The sequence below is a fragment of the Castanea sativa genome, chromosome 7 (genome assembly GCF_040712315.1).
Source record: "Castanea sativa cultivar Marrone di Chiusa Pesio chromosome 7, ASM4071231v1".
NCBI classification, from domain to species: Eukaryota; Viridiplantae; Streptophyta; class Magnoliopsida; order Fagales; family Fagaceae; genus Castanea; species Castanea sativa.
In genome coordinates, this window is record NC_134019.1 from 23,571,271 (window position 1) to 23,589,461 (window position 18,191).

At 36.3% G+C, this 18,191-nt stretch overlaps 1 protein-coding gene across 1 annotated transcript; it reads right to left on the reverse strand.

Moving 5' to 3' along the window:
* Positions 1 to 380: 380 nt before the first annotated feature.
* On the reverse strand, positions 381 to 11,044 carry LOC142643276 (LL-diaminopimelate aminotransferase, chloroplastic). Its single transcript, XM_075817823.1, has 10 exons — positions 10,574 to 11,044; positions 10,373 to 10,449; positions 9,388 to 9,455; positions 8,622 to 8,738; positions 6,366 to 6,428; positions 6,101 to 6,205; positions 5,849 to 5,899; positions 4,794 to 5,114; positions 1,717 to 1,923; positions 381 to 1,060 (listed from the first exon to the last, which is right to left on the reverse strand). Exons 1-10 carry the CDS (start codon positions 10,651 to 10,653, stop codon positions 767 to 769), a joined length of 1,383 nt encoding a protein of 460 aa, XP_075673938.1. The 5' UTR covers positions 10,654 to 11,044; the 3' UTR covers positions 381 to 766.
* Between the last annotated feature and the right edge of the window lie 7,147 nt (positions 11,045 to 18,191).

Genomic DNA, 18,191 nt, shown 5'->3' on the forward strand with positions numbered 1-18,191 from the left:
TTTGTTGACGTAACAAGATCCAATCCTTTCATTTTGTAACAAATGAATAAGATTTCAAGAACTCCACAATTAAATGATCCTATGAACTCTAGAGGATCTTAGATGTCAAATACATTGGTCAAAGTCTACGATGGCATAGAATCACATCACCAAAGACATTACCAATATTACATCACCAAAACTGAAGAAGAGATATTCAGACATTCAATGATTAAATCTCACTCCCAACTTGAAATGGGCAGACTTCACCAAAGATTTGTAGTAGCTGGTCATCTTCACCAAAATATAGAATCAAAGAACCTCTCCGAACACCTTGCTAATGAAACCACCACCAACTTCGGCAAAACCCCAAAACCAAACTAAATTACCAAACAACGGACTTTCCTACACTGAACCATAGCTCAATGCTTCAAGGCTCCAGCTTCATTATTTTTATTTCAATTATTTTTCTTGTCCTTGGAGTGTTTTTGGATCTCCTATATTTTACTAACACAGATTTCTGACATTGGAACTGCACTATTCTTGGACATTTGTAGGAAACTACAAAATATTACAACATCTGCTTTCAATTTAAAATGACAAATGAAAAGTAAACTCTACTTCTACAACTGACGAAATGATTTTGCAATTTAAAAATACAAGTCCAAAACATGATCACTAATGTCATACAATTGCAGAAATCAATTGCAGAAATCAAAGTAAATGGAGGCAGATGTGTCCATTTCTGTTCCAAAGAGGAGGCAGCAGAACAAGTTGGATCCCTGGTTCACTTATATAGCTGCTTGAATCTTCTACAAGCCTCCAAAACGTTTTTCCTGTGACCGAAGGCGCTTACCCTGATGAACCCATCGCCAGCAGGTCCAAAACCACTGCCTGGAGTGGTGACGACATGGGTTTTCTCCAGAATCTCACTGAATACATCCCATGAATTTCTGCCTGGGAAGTGAACCCACACATATGGCGCATTCTTCCCACCATACACTTTAAAACCAAGTGAATCAAATGTCTCCATTATTATATTAGTATTTTCTTTGTAGAAACCGACTACATCATGCATTGCCTGCAAAAGTATAAATCAATAGATCTTATTATATCCAGAATAGGTAACGTTTTTCTGTCTGTTTGGCTAGTAAAGAGTAATGTCAAAAACAATATTAAACTGCTCTATTTTTACCATTAAATAAATAAAAATATTAATAAAGTAAACAAATAAAGAAATATAATTTTTTAATCTCCTACAATTTTACAAAGAGAACAGGATATATGATGACAAAGGTTCCTTAAAAAAAAAAAACTATTCAGTAACCCCAGGGATACACCCAAAGGTTTATCAAAAAAAAAAAAAGTTTATATACAATAAATATTTTAAAAAGTAAAAGCCAAATCAGAGAATTTGTAGAAAAGAGAATACATAATTAAATTGCAATTTGTTTAGAGAAGACCAAACATAATTAAATTAGAATTCGTTTCTTGTTAGGTTGCTTTATTCTAATAAAACAACAAATTCTAATTAGTTTCAACTAATATGTAAGAAAATAGTATTTTTTATAGCTTCGAAAATCATAACGTTGACATGGAAAAGTCATAAACTGTTAAAAACTAATGTAGCAGCACTGAAGGAAGTTCAAAAAAAAAAGTCTTGAATGCTTCCAGTTTTCTATTATATCATTAGATATCTAGGTAACCAATCAGAGAAAATGAGACTACAAAACAGACCTTAAGGCCCTCTGGTGAAAGGCAAGCCAGACCACCAGCTTGGGCAATGTTGGATGCACCATTGAAGCTAGTACAAACAATACGGTTGAAGTCCTTGGCTACAGGAAATCCATCTGAAAATAGAAGTATCTTTGGAACTACAGTCCAACCCAGACGAACTCCAGTGAAACCAGCATATTTGCTAAATGATGATGTCTCAATTGCAACCTGCAACACAATATTGAACATAGAAGTTATATATTTATGAACATTTCTGTCCACAACATTGAAAGGAGAAAATATATTTATATATTTATGCAAGCACCCTCCTTCTGCCCAAATCACATATCATTGTTACCAACAAAAAGATAAAATGACAGTTGCATCTTGGTACAGTTATATCGGTTTGGTTTGGTCAGTGTGAAGGGGAATTTTTATCCTTAAACAAGGGCCTTGGTTTTGCTTTTCGCAACCGAAGCCAACCGATACACCCACAGAACTGCACTACCAACTGAGCAAGCCATGGTTCGGTGCAATTGGTTTTTATTTTTTTACCCTTGACAAATAATAATAATAATAAAACCCTCAACATCTATTTTCTTAGCAATCAAACAAAATAAAAATCAAGCAAACACATCACATATAAACAGATTAGAGGGGGGAAAAAACCCAAAACCAAATTGAATGAATGGCGAAGCTCAAAATAAAACCTATAAATTAAAAGAAAAAAGAAAGGATTCACCTGGTCCATGGAGGAGGAACAAAAAAACCGTCCGATGTTGAGGGAAGGTTAGGAGGAACTGTTCAGCATATATGGATTAGTGGAGAGTGAGGTTTGGGAACTCCACATTCATGACAAGGGTGACATGCATGGAGGAGCCACTGAGGCCCATGTTGCCATATGAGATGAGGATGTAGGCAGAGTGGAGTGAAGATGAGGGATGAGTTGGGGGGCGGGGGGCAGTTGAAGAAGAGATGAGGAGAGAAATGAATTTGTGGTTTAGGATTATGCAGATGATCTAAAACAGCATTGTTTTAGTAAAAGGAAAATAAATGTAGAAATGACCTTGATGTGGCTTGAGCTTGGGACAAAGGTTTGAAAAGTTGGCGCCTTCATTAATGAGTTACAGACTGGGATAAAGTTTTAGCAAGGACATTTCTCCAAAGAATAGCTCTCAGATACAGGTCTGGCATATATTCCTTTTTTTCTGACATAGGTGTCCAATGCTCTATCAACACCTGACTAATCGCCCATGTATGCAGTACCCCCATTTTACACACACTAGGTAAATCAGGGAGAATCACTAACCGAAACTCAAGGTGTTGATCAAATACTTAAACTCAGGACCTCATGTATCTCATGGAGCTTAGGAACCACTAGACTAATCTCTTGGAGTTGTCTAGCATAATGTACTAGAAATGAGGAGATAAAAGCCAAACGTATTATGACTCAATGAGATTGCCTAATCCTCCCATCAGGGAGAACATGAGTTGAAATCCCTCTACCCCCACTTGTTGCAAGCAGAGGAAAAAAAAAAAAGATGCATCAGCTACCCCATGCAAAGGAAACATTTTGAGGTGCCGTAAGGAACAAATCGCTTGGAATTGTATAGCATAAAGTACTTGAAAGGAGGAGATGGAAATTGGTAACAGTGCATCATCTTCCTTCATGCAAAGGACATATTTTGAGGTGCTATATGACAGATTCATTTTTTAGCATGATGTCATTTTAGAGAAAGTTATAGCAATCAACACCAATGATTTTCAAAGCAAAAGTAGCAGAATGCAAGAATCTAAACTATGGCATATAAATCAGGATAAATTGAAATTTTTTAAAACTTTTTGAGAGAATTGATCTTCTGAGCTATATTCAGGTGGCATATGGTGGATAGACTAGATCCTATCAAGTGAAATGTGCAAAGTGGTAATGACTTATTTTCACCAACAAAAACAAAAGAGTTCATACTTCCCCCAACAGTACAGTAAGCATGAGCCAGATAGCAAGTGTAGTACTAGCAATCCTTAAAAATGGCCTCATGCTCAATAAGAAATATGCTTAAATTGACCTTTGGAACAAGTGGCACCTCCCACACCCACAAGCATTGAGCAGTCAGTAACCCCCCAGGTGCATAAGTCTTTCCCTAGGAAAGATAAATAAATAAAAAGAAATAAGCTTAAATGCTATGAAAAATATATTAAAATCTGACATGGGACAAATTGGGGAATTTGTCTACATGTGGTTATGGTGGGTTTATTTGTGGATTTTGGAATTAGAGTTGTTGAAGAAAGGGTTATGATGTTGTGTTAGGAATTAGAAGGCAGTTTGATGAGTTGTTTGATGGCTATTTATCAAAAGAAAGTACATGGGAATTTAGGATTTTGAGGGGTAAAACCGTAAAAGAAAGGACTTGATTGGGGTCACAAGGAAGAAGGAAAAGAGTGAATTTTATGGTGTTCAGGGACTGTATGAACAGCATTCGTGAACAGCACCTCAAGAAAGAGAAGAATAAGAAAAGAGAAAAGGAAAAGAATAAGAAAAGAGAGAAGAGAAAAGGAAAAAATTACCCTAAAAGACTCATGCCTAGACCTTTAAAGCCACACGACTTTTACTAACTAGAATTATACCCTTAAAACAATTCTCAAATAGGCAAATTTGCAAAATAATAGCAAATTAATCTTCCATGACTGCATCAAAATCATTCAAAAATTCATTTGAAAGATGTCCAAACATATCCTTGACATAAAAATAATTCTCTTATAAGTATGGATTTTGAACTTAAGAAAAGAAAAGATTTTCCAAATTACATAACCATAACCTAAGAAGCTTTCCAGAAGTGTCTTTATGGCTTAGGTAGGCAAAATGAAACAAAATCAATTTAATAGAGATGTAAATTTGTCAATTACGAGCAAGGAAAGTACACCCAGCCATATTTTCTAAGACACATTATTAATCTCATTCATCTGAAATCACACAGCATCTCCCAGTGTTGACCAATGCAGTAACAAGGATATAATTAGCAAAACAAAAACAAAATTAGCATCCAAGGGCAGATTTGCTGAGAAAAAATCTAAAAACAAGTGGTCATCTCCAAAGTTACCTCTTGGGCTCCAGGAATTTCATAGATGGAGCGGGGGTTGTCCTCGGACGTATACATGGCATAGGCAGAATCATAGACTATGATTGACCCATTGTTCTTAGCAAACTTCACCAGCTGGGTCAGTTGCTCCCTGGTTGCAGCAGCACCAGTAGGATTGTTTGGTGAACAGAAAAATATGATATCTGTTCGAGGAACACTTGATAAATCAGGAAAGAAGCCATTCTCTGGAGTACACTTCATATATTCAATCCTCTGAAACTTCTGGATATCCTTCTGAAACTGTCCAGTCTGGCCCATGATAACACTTGAGTCCACATAAGCCTGCAGTTTCATCCATTTCTAGTAAGAAATTTATCCTGTACACCTTTAAAATCTTAATCACTAGAAAGATACCCCAGGTAGCTAATACCTTATCTAACAGACCAGCCCAATGAAGAAAATCATTTTTTTTCTATTTTTCTGAAAGTGAGATGGATGGTCAATATGGTGAGAAATTATGAATTAAGTGGTAGGACTGCCTAAACAACAACCAAATTAATTGTCAAAATTCAAACGTAGCCCAAATAAAATAAACCAGATATCAGATCTACAACACTTCTCAATTGTAAGTGAATTACTAGGCATAACCCTTATTAGTGTAGTCAAAGGTTAGCAAGGTGCTCATCCAGGCGCTCAAGCAAGGCAAGGAGCCACTAAGATGGCCTCTGAAGCCCTTAGGCAAGGCACCTTTAGTGAGGTGCTCACCTTTTCAATAAGCTTCCCATGTCCAGGCATATCGGGCAACGTCTTGGCGTATCGGGCCGCGTCAGAAAGAAAAAAAAAAGTAATAATAATTTTGTCTGGGACACGCATGCAGCCGCATCCAGACCACACGCCACGTCCCAATGTATTTGACATGGGTGCGGCGACCAAAATGCCGCACCTGTGCTTCCTAGGTTGATCCTAACCCTATATATCATAGTGAAAATAGATAATTTAAGAAGAAAACGGAAAATGACAAGTAAAATGCAACTGACTAAACAAAATTTCTTTTATTTTGTAGAATAATGAATTACCGGGTATGATGGGTCTTGCACTGCCATTGTAACATTAGCCCCAAAAAGAACCTACAAGTGTAGAAAGAAAGCACATTCAGATAGTATTGAATAATACATTATTGATAATGATACAAATTATCACGAAGTACAATAACCAAGTATCATCCATCAATGGGTAAATAAAAACATCTCTCGCATGCAAACAAATATAAACAGAGGCAAAGATTAATGTAAGGAATTCAAAACCAAAATGTGAAAAATTAACCAAACCTGAAGGCGGGAAATATCACATTTTGCACCATCTGAGACAAATATATCATCTTGCTCTACAGTAAGGCCACTATAAAATGCTGAACAAATTGCAGCTCTCAAAGCCTGTACCAATCAGCAATAATTTTAGTCTACAGCTATCAGGACATAATTACAATGACACATTAGAGACAATCTGTTCAACATTTGTAATAGAAGTATCTACAATTAACAGTGAAGTTCAACTCCATGAAACATTTAATTAGGAATCAAGAATGCCACATACTTTTTCACCCTGCTCATCTCCATAACCACTGTAACCCTCTAGTGTTGACAATTCATGTGCTCTCTGCCAAAGTAAAAACAATTTGAATCAGTGATAAAACGAACAAGGGGTCTGCTCAATTGTAAACCATATAAGATATCAAACTGTGCTAAAATATCATCAAAACATACAAGAAACCATATGATAGTTTTAATTATGTTAATCAAATAGCAATCCTAAAAATGCTGTTTGGGTTAGTGCTTGAGCAAGAATTCTGTGATCTGTAGAAAATAAAAGGCCTAGTTAACAATTACGAGGAAGAGAGATCCATCTTCACAAAACTATCAAGCATCTCTGCGTGAAGAGATTTCCTTAAAGAAAAGAAAAAAATAAAGTAAAACCAGAAGCATGAAAAAAAAACAAAGACAACAGCATCCAATGATGTAAAAAATGCCTCTAGCCATTCCATGATATGGCACCTTCAGTGCTCAAATTTCAACCTCAATACAAGCAAGGGCCCTAATTGAGTCCAAACTGAAGATCGCAATTAAGTTGTGGATTGGAGATGTCAGATGCCCAATAAAATAATTCTTTTTGAAGATTATAATCAAATTGACCCCAACTAAGAGACAACCAATCTGGGTGGAGCATGATGTTTGAAGAGGCAATGCAATGCCTTTAACCCCAAAATAAGCAGTAGCCCCATTTACACAAGAGCCTTAGATCTAGCTCAGATAAATGGTACAAAACCACACTTGTTTTCAAGGTCACTTTTCAAAAAGCATCCCAGAGAAATCCATACTTGACACCTATGAAAGAGAAAAAGAGCAGCTCATAAATATATATATATATATATATATATATATATATAAAGGGACTTCAATACTTCATACCTAAATAAGTAATCTTCTTGTTATTCACCATGCACAATTATATGCCTAGTGAACAGCTTTATGACTATTTTTCTTTTGTTAAAATAACAGGGATTAACTGTCAACAACCCAAATCTCAGGCCTTGGGTTTTATCCTCAAGGCTAGAAGCTTAACCAGAATCTCCTTCTTAATAAACTTCAAGAGGAACAAAAAAGTAGACTTGAAAAGGGCAAGATATTCAAAGAATAAAATGCACTTGAAGAAAAACAAACAAATAAATAAATGAAACAAGAGGGGATAACAAACTCAAGACTTTTCATTTGGAAAAGGCAGCAATAAAAACACAATAAAGATCAAGAAGAGAAGAAAGTGTGTTTGATCAACATTGCCTTTTATCAACCACAGACCATTCCAAAGTTTGTCATCATAGATGCCCATGACACTTGAAATTTTCAATGTCTAGAATATAGTGATACATTCCTATGACCTGTACAAATATCAATGGTAATGTAATGTGATACAGGAACATTTAACTGAAATGATTATTCGCACTTTTTAAACCTTTGTACATTATGAATGTACGAATGCATATGTATAGAAGAGATTGCTGACATGAGACAGCATCCATATCATAACTTTTACTTGTGGAGATTTGGAAATTATGTTCCACTTAATCCCTATTTCATGGCCACATATCTTTCCTGGCTATAGAATGGTAAACATTTTTCTTGTTGCATTATATTTTCAATTTAGTTTTTTAAAAAATTATTTTATTGGCATGTTACACAGTACACACAACCGGTTGGTTTTAAATTCACAAACCCACCCTCCACCTTGTACTTATAAGGAGAGGATTTGCCATTTGGGCTAGAGTTCATTGGCTTTCACCAGATATATCTTCAGCCTAAGTATAAAAACTGCTCAAAATGGCCACTTAAATCACTCTTCTACTTTTTACAATTAAAAGCACTGTTTGAAAATGAAAAAATAATGTCCCTAAAAATTTCCTTTTTTTTATACGAGTACAATGTTCATAAAAATTGTCACCAGAATGAATGTAAGATGCTCTCCTTTTTGTCATGTGAGACATGGCAAATGCAACAACAACCATATGGTGTGTTTCTAAACACACCATATCGTTGCAGGAAAAGGAAGTGAAACATGTCTGATTTTTATTTGTCCCAGAAACCAGAAACTGCACTTTGATTTTGCATAACAAAGCTATATGGACAAATTGGAATTGGCATCACTTTTTTCAAAATCTAGAACAAATATAAATTAAATTATTCAATACTTTCATACATTTTAAATCAGAAATTTCAGCATTTCTTCTCTGTACATATTCTCAACAATGAAGAACTGCAGAAACATCAAGAAATGAAAAAAAAAAAAATTCAAACATACCTTTGCCATTGCAGAAGTTATAACTTCCGGAATAGGCTCAGTAGTGTCACCAATTCCAAGGCTTATCACTTGTGCATCAGGGTACTTCAGCAGGTGTGCAGCCTTCCTCCTAGCAATCTATTTGCAAGAATTATAAGCACAATAGAGGATTACTTATAACTTTATTTAAAATAAAGATAATGAAAAGGATTTGTGGATTGGGAGGCCAAGTATATACATAAAAGAAACTGACAAAACTATATAACTAAGCACTATTATTTTCTCTATTTCCTTGCTTTTCTAGGACATTTTTTATATCAATAAAATGTAAAATGAAATTCCAATACAGGGTGATAGAGACATCCAAAGCACCATTCTGCTTCACTTTCATAGGAACTCTGGTGCAATAGGCCATTATATTAAATTTCCATGAAAATATATCTAACAGAAAGAGATGGTGAAAAATAAATTTTCAAAGTTTCACTAAAATAAATGCATGATTAGATGGAGATCTTGAACAGAGGAAGATACAGGAGGTGAGACTGGTTTATATTTTTGGTAAACAATAGAAGACATCATGGAAGAGACATAAACATATAGAGAGGGGAAACTCTACTCCTAAATGAACATAGAGGAGAAAAATCTTGGATACTGGAAATCATAAGTCTATGGTCCTAAGAAACAAATGATTTACCTTAATATTAATCACAGGTCAAATAAATGACGTTTACAGATCAACAACAATGGCATAACAACATAACAAGTAAGAGTACATGCCATCACAAACCTCTGGAAAAAGGTAACCCGCTTGAAGTTTGGCCATGTTTGCATTGCGAGAAACCTTTGTCGTGTAAGCTTCACAAAAAACAGCAAAGGTTTAACTTGTTTCCAAACCATGAAGTTTTAACACCATCAAATTAATGTCAATGGTGCAAATATTCAGTTTTTTTTTTTTTAAAATTTAAAAGTGCATGGAGTAAATTTCATTATACACATGGCCAAGAGCCTAGTGGCTCAATGGCATTGCCCGATTGTCTCCCAAGTATAGAACTTTGGTTCAAATACCCCTCCCACCCCCTCCCCCCCCCCCCCACTTGCTGGAAGGAGAAAAAACAAATCATTAAATGCCTGTTCTCAAAACCACCACAAGAACACTGCCTATACTCTGTAATGCACCAACCACTAACTATAAACAATATAAACCTTACGCAAATAGTGTAGATATAGGCATTGCCAGACTAAACATGTGATATCAGGGCTACTACCAAATCTTACTACAAGCTTACAACCTAATGTATCAAATTTTATACACAAAACAAAACAAAAAATAACTGATTAATGCTAGGAATACTGTAAAATTTACAGCATAAGTTTTACAAACTGACGTATCACCAATCACAAAAAAATAATTCAAACAGACATTTATCATGTGTTGAGGTGGCACCAATCACATTTACTCCCACATCAGCGTGGGCTTTTTCGAGTAGATTGAATATTTTCCAAAATAATTATGAAATTCATTTACTACTAAGTTCCTGAAGAGGCACCATTCCTATAACTATAAGTTGCCAAGTCAGTTTGTCAAGAAATGTATTATGTAGAAGTAAAACTGTAGTCCGCGTGGCATTTTCCATGTTTCATGACCCCCCACCATTCACATTCCAGCAACAATAATAACATCGGTGCCAGAACAAAGTAACATTTTGAAGAACACAACACAACAAAAATTAATTCAAAATTAAGATTTGACATGAAGGCAATGAAAATGGTACCAGTCTGAGCCTCCTGAGGCACTGCAACACATTTACAAATACCGATTCTTTTTGCCGGAACCGAAACATTTTTACTTCTGCACAGCATCAAAAACCCACAAATATAGGATATCATAAATATAAAAAGATTAGATCTTTCATTTTCTAGAGAACCAAACAGCGAAAAAAGAGAGAGAGGGAGAAGAATGGAGAAATGGGTACCTGGAATTAAAGCTGGAATGGGAAAGGAAAGCTGAGGAAGATGAAGAGATTGGAGATGAGAGTTGTTGCATTGCAGACATATTTTCAGGTTAGAGAGGTATGGGATTGTGGTTTTTCTTTTTTTCTTTTTTTTTGAGACAAAATTAGACGGGGAAAGTCCGAATAGAGAGTGTATTACAGTCAGTACAGTATACAACACAAACACAAGTCAAATGAAATCACAATCACAAACAAATGTTAATGAAGCAGTAATAAAGCAGCAGAGCAGTCTCAAGGCAAAGCCGCCGCCAGCTGAAGCCCTACGCTAACCATGTTGCTGTTTATCAAATACTATATTGCTGAAGCCCTACCTACTAGATCTGTTTTTTTGGCAAGGACTTTAGATGAAAGTTTTTTCTAAAAATATTTATTAATATAAATCTTAAAAGCATATATTAGTATAAACACTTTTAATAATGATCATTAAAAAAAAAACACTTTTAATAATATGCAACTAGGAAGAATCAAGTCACTACTACTACGGTTTGGTTTGGTGAACCAAACGTGATAATGTTTTTTTTTTTTTTGGGGTTGGATTTGGTGTTTGTACTTATCTTTATTTCAAGCAGTCACATCAATGATAATAATAATAATGATGATATGATATGATAATAATATAAGGTTGAAGTGATGTAACTATTTCATAACTTTATTTGTATATTGATTATTCTATCGGTTAGCCTAACTTTTTTTTTTTTGGTCAAAAGGATAGTAGATTAAAAAAAAACTAAAGAGCCTCCAAAGGGGAGGATACAAAACGGGGAGGGTACAAAACGATCATACAGGATTCCCACAAAATCCAAACTAAGTAGTAGAGCTACATCATTAGGGGGTTGAATAAAAATAGAGAAGCCTTGCGCAAGAAGAACTCCCCTTCTAACTAAAGCATCAGCGCATTTGTTGGCCTCTATATAATAGTGTATAATTTGAAACTGAGGAATATGCCTAACGCCTTCATTGCAATCAGCAACAATAATATTATTGCCATAAGGATTGTCACCATCTTTGGTCAAGAGCTCAATTGCTACTTTAGCATCCAATTCAATTTCCACCGCAGCAAGCTTAAGCGATATACAGAGTCAAATCCCATCCCTTAGCACCCATAATTCAGAAGCCAAACTACTAGTAGTACCAATAGCACAGGCGTAGCCCCTCACCCATTCTCCCCTATCGTTCCAAATAAGCCCACCACCTCCTGCCAGTCCAGGATTGCCTAACGACGGACCATCTAAATTAAGTTTAAACCAGGTAAGAGGGGGAGGAAGCCATTTCACCTAGACCTTAGCACGCACCTTGTGAGAGGTTCCATAGGTCCCCAGATAAGCAAATTCCGCTGCACTTGTCAGCACTATATCACTCGGATTTTTTTGCTAAATTTATTTTCCAAACGCCACTCTATTACGTTGTAACCAAAGATTCCAAATTGCAAGTGGGAAAACCACGCTCCAATCTAAGGTAGACACACCGTTGGGTTTAGAAGTTTTGTAGTTAAGTCTCAACCAATCAGTAAGATGGGTGACATAGAATAAGGAGGATTGCATTGGCGGAGAAAAGGAGTTCCAAAAATCTTGGGCTTTTGGGCAATCCCTCAAGGCGTGAATAATGGTCTCATTAGCAGAATTATACATGGAACAAATCGGGGAAATATCCATGCCCCTCTCAGCAAGTAAAGCACGATCTGAAATGCTAAAATGACAGCATTGCCATAAAAAACATTTAATTTTGGGGAAAGTAGGGATTTCCACACCCAGGCTCCCTGGACAGATGGTTTAGCAGCAATTTTTGCACAATTCGCCAAGCAGTAAGCGTCTTAGTGTTTGAATTCCCCATTTGGAGATGAAATCCAGGTAGCACAATCTTCGTTTTGATTAGAAAAGGGGATTGGGGTTGCTTTTATATCAAGGAGGATTGAGGTCGGGGGGAGAAGGACAAAAATTCCAGGTTCCAACCAAAAAAGCTCACAACCTTTAATAATGCTCTCTTCCCCTTTATTAAGAGGCCCCGATATTTGGCTTCTTAAAGTACCTTTATCAAGCCATTTCTCGAACCAAAGAGACAACCCACTGTTTCTCCCAGCAATCCATTTCATCCCCTTATTAAAGGTTGGCGTACCTTTCTTAAGACTAGACCAAACAGGGGAGCACGACTTCTTCCTAATCCGATTACTCAAGGTCCTTCTCTGATAACAATACTTCGAGGAAAGCACTCTGACCCATAGCACAGGCTTTTCAGATTGGAATCTCCTATTGAGTTTAGCCAAAGCGTTGTGTTCTTTCATTTTGCAGCTTGGAGGCCAAGTCCTCCTTCCTCTTTTAGCCTTGTTATTTTATTCCAGCTAATAAGGTGGACTTTCTTCTTCTTTTTAGACGATCCCCAGGGAAAATTCTACTTAGCCTATCCACTCCTTGAAGAATTTTAGGGGGGAGTTCCATGCAATGCATTGTATAATTGGGAATAGTAGATGTTACTGCCTGAGTTAGAACAAGTCTACCAGCGAAGGAAAGCAAATTGGCTTTCCAGCCAGCTAGCTTACCTTGGATTCAGTCAAGAATAAACCCGAAATCTTGCATGATGCCTGAGTGTTTAATAGGGAAGCCTAAATAATTCCCCAAGTTTGATGTAGACCAAAATCCCAGAATATCGCAAAGACTAGAGCGCATATCATGATCTACATTTGGAGAGAAAAATACCCAGGACTTGTCCCCACTGACTTTTTGACCAGATAAGTCGCAAAAGACGTCAAGAACTTTTCTAATGGCTAAGCAATTTTTCCGGCCAGCCTTCACAAAAAGCATGAGGTCATCGGCAAAAAATATATTTGAGAAGGTCGGACCCCCCTTGTGAGGTTTAAATGGGATTCCCTTGTATGGCTTGATATTTCTCCGTAATGAAAGCCCCAAGCACTTCCAAGCACAAAATAAATAAGTATGGGGAGAGAGGATCCCCTTGGCGAATACCCCTTGATGGAAGGAAAGGGTCGAGAGCTCCACCATTGAAGAGGATGGAAGTTGAAGTAGATGAAACACAACTCATAATCAAAGAGGTCAAATGTTTCAGGAATTTAAAGAGATTTAGAGAATCCCGTATAAAATTCCATTCAAGGCGATCGTAAGCCTTTTCAAGGTCTAGCTTGATTGCCATTACTCCCCCCACTCCTCTTTTCTTAGACATGGTGTGGATGAGTTCTTGAACAATGATAGCGTTATCCACTCCTTGCCTTCCCGGAATGAAAGCGAAATGGAAAGGAGAAACAAGCTCTGGAAGAAAAGGGCGGATCCTATTCACTATGATCTTAGTAACTATCTTATATATAGTGTTATAGAGGCTAATTGGACGATAGTAGGGGTGAGCAGAAAGTCATCGGCACCGATCCAACCGACCAACGCCGATCATCCCTCACCGCCATTGTAATCGACTGACGAAGCCGATGCCGATGCGGTGCGGTGCGGTCACCAGAGCTGGAAATTTGAAACCAATACATGCCGAACTGAACCGATACCTGTATGTATATCATTCTCCACTTCTTTGCTTCTCCAGTTCTTCTGATCCAAGTCCAGCTCTAATAAAGATGATGATGTTATGAATCTATGATTCTTTTTTCCTAATATATGACTTAATGAAACGGAACGTTTCAGTTTAATAGGGCTATTTAAAAAATAAATAAATAAATAAATAAAACGAAGTAGTTTTACTTTAGGGTTACAAATTTTAACAAGCATATAAATGGTTCTTTTCACATAACCTACCTCAGAACTCTCTCTTTCTCTCTCGCTTCTTCACTGCTGCTGCAACACTGAAGCTGCTACTTAGTGCTCACCCCCTGCCAATCCGCCGCAACACCACCAGTGAGTTTCATAGTCACAAATAATTAACCCGGTTCGTCCCTCTCTCTATACAAGTCCACAAGAAGTGACATTTTTTTTCCTAGCAATTTGATTTTGAGGGAGACTGAGAGAGCTATCACTCTTCAATCATTCACTGAGAAAGATTTTGAGCTATTATCACTAATGATTCAATATATTGCTTAGTATTTTCAGTATTTTTATATTTTTTGACTTGGGGATTTGGAGCTACTTAGTGTAACTACTGCGGTACTACCATACTACCTATTAGGCATTGGCTTTTGTTTATTTGTTGTAGTATATATTCATGGTAAATCATTTCTTTGGTCAAAAAAATTATTTATTTATTTATTTTTACATGGAAGTTGATATTAATTTTATTTGCATTACATTCTAATTATAGTTGTTTTGTTAATATAATTGAGAATGAGTAATGTATATTGTTAGTGTCTAATTGAGTAATGAGTATTTATGGTATAAGTATGAGTTGGAATATGCTTTTGTGTGTTGGCTGGATGTAGAAGAATATTATTTGGCATATTTACTTCTTTTTTTTTAAATTTTAAATTTGACTTTTCTTTTGCTTCTGTTTTATGTGTGACTAGATTTTTGACGGCTTGCTAAATAAAAAAATAGTTTGCGTTTACTTGAAATCTTGAATAGGTTGATATATTGATATTGGGCTTGAAAGCCCAATTTTTTTATTATTGAAAAAAATATTTTTTTTAATATTTCAAACCAACTAAACTAACCGCAAAAAACCACACCGCTATAGGTCAAAAAACCAACCCTTGGCGGTGTGCATCAGTTTCAATTATGAAAAAACCAATCTCTATCGGTTCGGTAATAAATTTGGAAAAAAAAAACCGCACCAACCGAACCGCGCACACCCCTAGACGATAGTGAGACAAAGATTCGAGACTCTTACATTTCAAAATCAATGTGATGAGAGTCTTATTCAGAAACTCAAGCATAATGCCACTATTGAAGATGCTTTTAACCTCTTTTTTAACCGGCTCTCCCACAAGCAACTAGAAGCTCTAGAAAAAACCAGCGTGTAAGCCATCAGCACCAGGGGCTTTGAACGGCTTCAACGCCCAAAGACCGGCGGTAATCTCTTCATCGAAAACCGGTTTGTCCAACTGCCTAGCCTCCTCCTCCTTTAGGTAAGTCTTCCAGAACTGCAATTAGCTCTAGGGGCACAACTGAGACTAGTAGTAAAGAGGGTGGAAAAACCTTTTCTGATAAAGTTAGCAATTTCCCTATCTCCATCCAGCCAATTGCCCGTACTATCCTTCATACATAAAATATGGTCATGTCGTCTAAGAACAAGAGTCAACATATGGAAGAAGCTCGTATTCTTGTCACCCTCAACAAGCCACAAAATACGGGCTTTCATTGCCCATAATTCTTCTTCCAATTTAGTCACTTCAAGAAGCTCCTCCTTTAACTCCCTTTCAAGATTCACAAGGTAGTTGTTAGGCCTAAAAGACAAGCTCATTTGGATCCCCTTAAGTCTTGCAAGAGCTCTCTGTTTTCTCTAGAAAAGGTTACCGAAATGAGTCATGTTCCAACTAGTTGCCTTCTCAATAAAAGAGGAAACTGCATATTGAATTGAAGGAGGATTGGACCAGGCTTCTCTTACCACCCTTGGAAAAGACGGATGTGAGAGCCACATGGGTTAGAACCTGAAGGGTGGGGGGGGGCAAAAATTTTGCCTATTATCTAGAAAAAGTTTGATTGGGGAATGATCGAAGTGGCCCTTCTCCAAATGAAGAATCGCCGCTTCAAGAAAGGTCGCATTCCATTCAGCATTCAAACACTCTATCAATCCGCTCTTGAACCAGGTGGGATAGGGGTCTGCCATTGGACCAAGTAAACCGAGGACCAGCAAAACCAATGTCGATCATCTTGCAAGAATCTAGACAATCCTAAAAACGTAAGGCCCTGCTAATGTTAATCGAATTACCACCGAATTTGTCATCGCCCATAAGAACCTCATTAAAATCACCTGCGATTACCCAAGGCATAGAGTGAAGGCTAGCCACCACAACCAAATTGTCTCATAGGAGGCGACACTTGGCGAATCTTGGATTGGCATAAACTGCAGATAAAAGCCAGGGAGCATTCGCAAAGGTAGAGACCACTACATGGATCTCATATTCTGTAGATGAGAGTTCAAAAATCTCCACCTAATTAGAATCCCAGAGGACCCACAAACCACTAGATGATCCAATCAAATTGGTGAAAATTGCACCATCAATAGGAAGTCTGTCAGCAATCCTCTTAGCTTAATCACCACAGACTTTAGTTTCAGTTATTATCATGATAGCAGGGGAATGAATGCGGATCATATCGCTAATAATTGAACAAAAGGAGGGGTTAAGGGCACCCCGACAATTCCAAATTAGTACATTCATTATTGATTATTGACAAAGAAAAGAGGGAAGAGAGCCTTACAGTCACTTGGAGAGGTTAGGACCATCCTCTCCCCTTTCAGGCTCCATTACTTCATCAGTTGGCACTGAATCCATCTGCTGGGCATCATTACTTCTCTCCACTGAAACTTCCACCTCCTCTTTCCACTGAAATCATCTGTTAGCCTAACGTTGATTACTCTTGCTAGTTCCAATAGATTTAATGAGCACAAGGACATATTAGCAAAAAAAATAAAAACAAGGGTATATTGTACTAGTAAGGGCAGCACGTGCAATTGTTCCTAGGTGAGAAATTTTAAAATTTAATTTTTTTTGAAGTAGTATTAAACTATATGTTTAAATTTAGAATAACTATTTAATATATGGCTATCTATTTAGCATGATAATCTCTTAAGAGGAAGAATTTGATATCAAATGATACCATGTCAACAGTATCAAAATCCAATAAATGTAAGACATGTTAGCAAAAAATAAATAACCTACTAACAATTGAAAGATATGTGTTAGTGAGTAGTTATTTTTGCTCACATATTGATCATTTATTGGATTTTGATACAGATGATGTGGTATCATTTGATACAAAATACTTTTTCATTTCTTCGACTTATTTGCTAAAAACATTATCTACTCACAAAAAAATCTACTAAGAATGATAACAAATGTCATCATCTTCCAACAAAAACAACTATGTTTTGATAAAACATTGTCACAATATTTAAATTTTCGCAATAAATAATGACATATGTTACAATTAAAACTCTTCGTCAAATTAAATACCTACAACTATTTGCAATGAATATTTTGTTTTTCATACTTCCTTCTTTATCATTTATTTTATAAGCCTAACTACAATGTTTAGCTTACTTAATTTTTAATGAACACCTTTTAAAGAAAGAAAACAAATATCACCGCACACCCTTAGTGCAGTGGTCACTCTACAAATATAAGTGCTTGTGGGGTGTAAGAGGTAAGAGTCGGTGTTCATGTCTCTAGGAGGAAGCTTCACACACATATACACTTAGATTAGACTAGATTAGAAATTTTATCTTGTATTAAAATAAAAAAGAACAAAACAATAAAAGACATATGTCATTAAAGTTTCTATCAGATTAAATTACAAATCTAGAAGATTTAAACTACTAATAAATTAGTGGTCTCTATGTAACAAATAAAATACCATACATCACTATTTTTATGTTCTAAGTATGACTAACACACAAAACTCAAAATACACGAAGAAAATTTTTGAGACATTAAAATTTAGTGAGGCATTTTAACAACAAAATATTATAGGAATCA

What these genes read in the sequence shown, in the direction of transcription:
- LOC142643276 (XM_075817823.1), bottom strand. Translation starts at nt 10,653, where the DNA reads ATGTCTGCAATGCAACAACTCTCATCTCCAATCTCTTCATCTTCCTCA. An exon ending in TAACTTCTGCAATGGCAAAG is followed by an intron (nt 6,429 to 8,621) that starts GTATGTTTGAAT and finishes TTACTTTGGCAG; the next exon opens with AGAGCACATGAATTGTCAAC. An exon ending in GTGATATTTCCCGCCTTCAG is followed by an intron (nt 5,900 to 6,100) that starts GTTTGGTTAATT and finishes CTACACTTGTAG; the next exon opens with GTTCTTTTTGGGGCTAATGT.